General features: G+C 32.4%; 1 protein-coding gene across 11 annotated transcripts in view; it reads left to right on the forward strand.

Annotated features, from left to right (window-relative positions):
• LOC106868398 (protein transport protein Sec16A) overlaps positions 1-7658 on the forward strand; it is a 133280-nt gene that overhangs the window by 118140 nt on the left and 7482 nt on the right. For 8 of the 11 annotated variants that reach the window (XM_052972901.1, XM_052972886.1, XM_052972890.1 and 5 more), the window contains 3 exons: positions 1997-2125; positions 3461-3540; positions 4341-4406. In XM_052972901.1, coding sequence (XP_052828861.1) covers positions 1997-2125; positions 3461-3540; positions 4341-4406 — 275 coding nt within the window. Of the gene's footprint in view, positions 1-1996; positions 2126-3460; positions 3541-4340; positions 4407-5589; positions 5643-7658 lie in introns of all 11 variants that reach the window. The other 3 variants (XM_052972902.1, XM_052972914.1, XM_052972899.1) reach the window with 3 other exon arrangements.

Here is a 7658-nt window from a genome sequence, read left to right on the forward strand (position 1 = left end):
ATATATATATATATATATATAAAGGTAAAGACCCCCTTCAGTCATGAATGACCATTGCACCTAGAAAGTTCCCCTCTGAGGCAGAAGTCCAGGCAAGGTTGCTTATGCATGACCAGCAGTTGCCCATGCATACCAGCCTTCCCAATCTATGTCACTAATGTTATCCAAGGGAAAGGCAAAATCTGATACAACTTGGCACCAGTGATGTTGCAACTTATTTCTACAGCTAAGTGAACTGGAGCAACATAAAATAAAGCGTCTTGCTCAAGAACACAACACACAGCTCGGTCTGGGAATCGAACTCACTACCTCATGATTGTGAGCCCGATGCTCTAACCACTGAGCCATGTGCCTTTACATATGTGTGTGTGTGTAATGTATGTATGTATGTATGTATGTGTATATATTTGTGCATTTTATATATCTATATACATAAATGTGTAATGGTGACTGTCTGTGTGTGTGTATTTGGGGGTACTCTAACTCCTACCACACCGTCCAACCGATTTTAATGATTTTTGGCACATAGGTAGATCACATGTCCTGAAGTTCAAATAAGGCCGGAATTTTTTGAAAACTCGATAATGCTCAGTTGGTATCAATCTTTGTGAGCTCAGTCGGGCGTTTGAATGGAAATTCCCATAATGATGTTATTTTTCCTGTAACTTTTGCATTTTATGTCCGATTTTGATGAAAATCAATGAGTGAGTGAGGCTCATGACAGTGAATTGATGTCAGTATATGGCGTACATAAAAAATTGATAATTGCACCTGAGCAGTGATTTTATAAAATCAATAGGCTTTTTCTATGCAAATACCCATAAGGATTTAATTTTGGGCCATAACTTTTATATTTTTCATCCGATTTTAATGAAATTTGAGATTTAGGTAAATTTTGTAGTATGGTTAAGGTTTTAATTTAATTCCAGAGGAATTGGAAGGGCACAAGTGTGTAGCAGCTTTTTTCAGAGACTATCAATTTTAAGATATGTTACACGTGATTACAGTTCATGTCCATAAGCTGAATGTGGCATGTAGAGTTGACAAAAAAAATCGATAATTGCACGTGAGCAGGGGAATATTATTTCTTGCAATTGAACTACACTCTGATCAACCTAGGAATTATCGGGTACCTCTGCTAAAGTACCTTTAACATGATGTCATCCATAAGATTCAGACAGAGATTTCATCAAGCAACGGTTACAACGGCATAGGATTATCCTTAACACAGAAAACACGAACAATGCTGGGTACAACAGCTAGTATATAAATAAATCTTTTACAATTCCAGGATGGAAAGACAACTACTATTAATATCAAATCCAGGTGAAAGCCCACATTATCTTCAGACTGCTTGGTCTGTCCATGTTGCAAACATTTAATTTTCCAACAGGAATGCTCCATGCAACCTGAAAATAATCTGGCTTCTGATTAGATTTGAAATTAATAATAGTTGCCCTACCAACTTGAAATTGTAATATATTTGTAAGCCTACAATAGATTTGCCTTGTGTGTGTGTGTGTGTGTGTGTGTGTGTGTGTGTTTCCTCTGTCAGTATTTTTTTCCCTGATGTAAAAAAAGCAAAGGATGTAAACATTGGCAAGAAAGCAAAAAAGTGGTTGTTTTGAATAAAACTACAGTTTGTAGTATGTGTTCTACCAAATTGCCTGATAATCTCCTGTCAGTCTCAGTCCGATATGCAGAGATGATTGGCCTCCTGGAAACTTGCTTTTGTTCAGCAAATGCAATATAGGATGAAACAAAAATAAAAATAATTACATTGACATTAACTGATATATGATTGATAAATACTTCTGTTTCTTTAATGAATCCAAGTTACTTTTTAATGGTTGTTAAAAATTTTTGTATCTTTGATATGTATTGTGTGGTTATAATACAAGCTGTTATCAAAGGCAACTGTTTTCTCCATTAATTGATGGAATTTATTAATAGTGGTTAATCTCTGTTGAATTATTTCCTTTTCTTCTAAAACTAGGTACCAGACCCCAGTATGTTGATGTCATGAATCCTAATGCTACAGCCCAAACTGTTCCAGAGAATCTCTTCAATGTATTGCCTCCAACCTCTTCTGCAGCTCCAACTCAAAGTATTTTTGTCCCTCCCGGTAAGTAACAGAGCAGCATTTGTATAACTTAGCATACCAACCTTTTCAATGTTGCACAATCTTATATTAGCAAAATCTGAATAATTTTCAACATAAAGATGTTGTACATGGAATCTTTTTTTTGATACTGACAAATCAAAGCTTTAAAATGTTGATTTCTTTTGATTCCATACAAAGTGCCAGAGTTATCAGGAAAGGATTTTAGAATGCGTAGTATTTATGTTTTACTCAGTCCATATGGCTATAACTGACAATCAATAATGAATTTCTGATTTAGACCATTTAGTGTTTACTTATTCCTCTGTATTACTCTTCAACAACTTGGCTTTTACTCTACGGTATTTGCTTGGATCCTACCTCTCATTGAATGGCACTTTATTATTTTTGTTTTATCACAATTTGTGGCTAATAAAGTTGTTGATTACAAGTTTCTAATGCACCAGTCACTGTTTCTCTGCATTTTAGCAGTGAAGAGTGGCGAGGGAGTATCTGAATGCCTCATCCATAGCCATTGCAGACTCCTTGACAGCCCCTTTATCCTCAGGTTGAGCAAAAACATCTTCACCTTCCATAATGATAAGCGACAACTTGATAAGCTGATAACGTACACTGCTGTCGCTGACACTGTAAGACTGTCTGTAATGTGACAACGTCGGAAGTGAACACAACTCAAAACTGCAGAATTACACAATGCTGCTCAGCTAGCTGCTGCTGTGTCGACCTATCACGTCTTGTCATGTGTACACATAGTCAGCCAATGACATGCATGATGGACTCTTCGAGACATGCACACAACAGACAGGAACAAACGTATGAATTTTGTTTGCAGACTTAAAGTTAGTGGAAGCTATTAGTCTGCTAACAGTTTCCAAAGTTAGTGAATACTCTAATCTGCTAAATGCAAAGTTAGCTTTACTAGTTAGCTGTTAGCAGATTAGTGGAACTGTGCTTAGCACTGGTTACAAGCATTTGCATTGGGTCTCTAACTTGAGGATACCTTCCTCCCTCCTAATCTTGGAGACCTTAGAAAGGATCATAGACACTGCTTTCCTTTCTGTCTAAGAAATAAAAATGAAGTGGAAATATTGTGGAAATCATGAGTATTTTTATACTTCTCAGATTGAATTAAATTCTTCCAAGGGAAAGCAATAGGCCAACTTCTTATCCAAGGGAAATTTAATTTCTCATCAGCTTAATGTTATGAAAACTGAAACTTAAAGCACTTGCCTGATCCCATGGGCTTTTTAAAACTGATCAGTAATAGTTTGTAGCTTTATCTCAATTAGTGACCAATTTTTAGTATTTTGGACTTTCATTAATTCTTTTATTTAATAGGTACAAGTAATTTTAATGAAACAAATGCTTCCACTAACAACAGTCAAAATGAGACAACTAACCAACAAGAGTTATCAGAGGTAAGATAAAATATTTTCTTCTGTCTTAAAACTTCTGCCTTGCCACTTTGGTTATCCACTCCTTAAATTAAAAAAAAACAACAAAAAACCCCAAAACCAGCATAATCACATTAATTCTTTTTTTTTTATGTGTGTTTTGAGATTTAAATCTGTAGCTGCATATATAGGGAAGGGATTTATTGTAGTTTGATCACTAATTTCACCAAGAAAACATTTTTGGGCCTTTAAGTTGATGGTGAATATTTTCCTGAATTGCTACCATGTATTAACACACAGTTGATATTGGAAATTTATTAGCATCATTTTGAAAGAAATTTTTCTTTATGGCTTCCTTAGCTATCTTTTGTTTATTTTGAGCAGACATTAAAACTTGTTACTTCTCTTTAAGCTTAGATCATTGGTAATCATTGATCTAATAATATCAGTTGATGACTTAATTTTGTATTCTATGAAAAGTAACAGTCATATGATTCGTACAAAATGTTTACTTTGTAATGTGATTCAGATACTCTATTATTACTTGACAGTTTTAATTGCTGCTTAGAATTGCTCATCTATGTTAAAAAGACGGCTATATTTACTGTTTGAGAAGGTCATTACTATAAGCAATATTTTTTCCTAAGACAGCATATCAAAATGTAAAGAAAATATGTTTGCTATCTTTTGATTAAATTTCCATGTATGTTTGGATGCATGCATGCAATCATTGCCTCTATAGTGAGTTGATTCTGAGCTACTCTTGTTCTGCAATGTCCATCTTGGGTTTCATGAATGTTTTGCCCACTTAATTCCCATTCCAGCTGTCTAGATCCAGCTCTATGAGCTCCCTATCTCAAGAAGTGCAGCAGTTGACCCTCAAACAACAGGTAAACCTCTCCCAACCTCTCACTCCATCTGTTCACACCGACACCTATGTCATCTTTCTGTGCTTTGTAGATTTACTGATCAATCTTCTTCAGCTTTTTGTAGCAGTAGTTCAGCTTCGTACCCTTCTGTAACTGCAGCTTGTAATCCGTTGCATGTTCTCTACTGTGTTGTTCTAATGGATATGATGTTTCATGTATATTAATTGTTTGTGTATATGTCTGTGTATACATTTAACATGCACATGTTTAATACAAGATGAAACCTGATGATCATGTGTTCTTTCCCTTCTGTATTTGACTGTTAATCTTGCTTTAGCAGTTTCTCTTTCCAGTCATTATCTAACTCTTCTTATGTAGCACAGTACTGCTATAACAAGCGAGTACTAATTATTATCAACACTGCTATTAGTGCACTTCAATTTTCAAAATTTCAGTGAATAGTACTGTGCTTTATTCTAATATATATATATATTTTCCCCCAAATTTAAAAAATTTTCCAGTGAAAATATAGTTTCTTTAGTTTGGTTTATCTTCACTCCTATAAATAACCTATTTTATTTCCTTTAATAATTATGTAACTGTTTCAGGGTCTTATATTGAGTTATATTACTAAAGAAAATAAAAACTAAAAATAAAAAAAGGCAATTTTCATGAAAAGTTTTTGCTGAATATTTTCAACTACACATATTAAAAGACATCTCCAAAAACCTGTTATTCTATTTGTAGAATTACAGGACATTTGATATGTATTATAGGTATTGCATCTTTATATATTCTGATACACAAAAATGTTTGTATCTTCACTGAAATCTATCATGATATGATTTTTATATGATTTTTAGTTTTAAGCCTATATGTTTTTAGAGTTAGGCAATCAGTACCAGACCAGACATTTCTGCAGAACTTCACTTGTAAACTGAAGTATTTTTGGAAGTAGAGGTATTTTTAGTCATTTAGCTCTTTGAATATTTACAGGTTCCAGTTGTTTAAATTTGATTCTGAAATAGTAAATCTTAACTACATGGAAATGTTGAGTGAGGAAAAACTAATTTTTCATTTAATACAATCTTGGTTGATAGTATAAAGCACTTTTGAAACTCTGCAGTGAGTAGTTTGGTAGTGCTGCAATTATAAACAAATACAACCTGTTGATCTATTCTGTTGTTTGTTATTATTCATCCAGAAATGGCAGAGAGGAGCAAAAATCTAAAATATCTACTGAAAGCTTTTGCAATGGTGAGCAACTTGTAAATGTTTTCATTTGGTTTTGTATGTCAGATATGTGCAGTATATACCTTATTATTGGGCATGTAAATATATTAAAGTGCAACTGACTTTCAAAACAATAATAATGCTTTTTTTTTTGTATGTTTGGAAAATTATATTTCTAGAGTTACTGTTTCAATTTTGAAAGCTTTCTAACAGTTTTGATCTGTTTTCTAATTGGTCTATGTTTGTGTGTTTTCTTTAACTTTCCTACTTCCCATTATTCTAACATGTTATTAACATATTATGTTTAATAAATTTATTCTTGGTTTTGAAGTTGACTCTTTTTCTAATGTTGGCATAGCATACTCAACACTTAGAGAATATTATTGATATCTAAATGATGTATTATTTCTCACTTTAAATTGAAGTCCATCTTTTCTAGTTAAGCTTCCTCTCAGAACAGGGATGCATTATTATAATTATACTGTTGTGGTTATATATCTTTCTGTTTATAGTAGTTTATTTTACTGGATGTATAAGATGTAATGTTTACACAGACTTTTGATAGATATTCAGTTTCCTTAAACCTGCTAAGTTTGAATATTCTTCACAAATCAAATTTAATATTCAGTTGAATAGTTTTTTCTGTTGAATAAAAATAATTCTCCATTCTGTCAGAGGTTATTTTCAATCTCAGCATTTCTGAATACTAACAAATTTTTTGTTACTTTATGACCTAACTGATTGTATTTTTTGACCATTTCCTTAATACTAAATATTACTTGACGTTTTTCCCTTGAAAACCCAATTTTGATATGACTAAATTTACTAAGTATTAATACTTACAATCCTTATATAACACTCTGATGCATTTTGTGTATTAATTTTTATTGACATTATTTTGTACAATAATTTACAAACTGATACATTTAAAAATATTTAAAAAATAATTTTGTGATACGGTTTTGTTAATTTAATTTTTTCCTTGATCATTTACTAAAATGATGTATGCCATCATTTATTTTTTAAATATATTATTTGCATTGTAATATGTTTGTATTTTTTATATTGTTTTCACAGTAGCATGCCAAATATCTTGGATGTTGTGAGGATATACAATATGATGCATACTTTTCATTTTCATCATCATTGGGATATTTCCTATCAGATATTAATATTTCATGTATTCTTGGCTTTTTATGTCTGCCACTGTGTTGTAAACATTTCTTTAATGCATGTAAAACCAAACTAAAAATTAGGTTAGAGTGATATTTCGCAAGTATGGATTGGGTTTCTTAGGTTCCAGTCAGTCATTTTTAAATTCATTTATTACTAATTCATCTTCTTTTCAGTATTAACCCTTTTATTACTATATTTTTGTTGAAACACACTTCCTTTGATTCAATTAATTTGGAAATTAATGAATAATTTAGTAAAATAACTTTGTCATTAATATGCTAGCATTCGAAACATAAATTAAGAAGTAATTCGAATGAAAGGTTTTCATTCAGACCTCTTTTCACTCTTTAGCATCCACATTACTTAGTCAAATGTAATGCTTGTTTATTCACATTATTCTGATGTGTTGTCTCATAGCTTTGAGATTTTAATGATGTTGGGTGGGTGTGAGATGCCGGATTTTCCCAGTTGGAACATAAAACAGGTAGAATATTTAGGTTGAATATGGCCGGTTTAAATGCTAAAGGGTTAAAACAGGAAGTTTTTTATTGGGCATTTTTATGCAGGTTGGTATTAAAAAGGTTAATGGGGATTTTATGGATGGGTTCATGATAGTTCGTATTCCAATTGAGAGATTCATTGGAATTTATTAAATTGTCAGACTTGGTTTTTAATGTTATCAAATATATTTATGCTGTTTGGTACAGTGCATACATACATAGTCGTACATACATATTCACAAGCACACTTTTACTGCACTCCCTCACTGTTTCTTTTCAAAAAGTTTCACATCCAAGTTACTGTTCAACTACTTGAAGTATGTTGCTTATTGTGTCACACAGGAATGACGGTAGGTTGGGGGGA

The sequence above is a fragment of the Octopus bimaculoides genome, chromosome 1 (genome assembly GCF_001194135.2).
Source record: "Octopus bimaculoides isolate UCB-OBI-ISO-001 chromosome 1, ASM119413v2, whole genome shotgun sequence".
Lineage (NCBI taxonomy): Eukaryota > Metazoa > Mollusca > Cephalopoda > Octopoda > Octopodidae > Octopus > Octopus bimaculoides.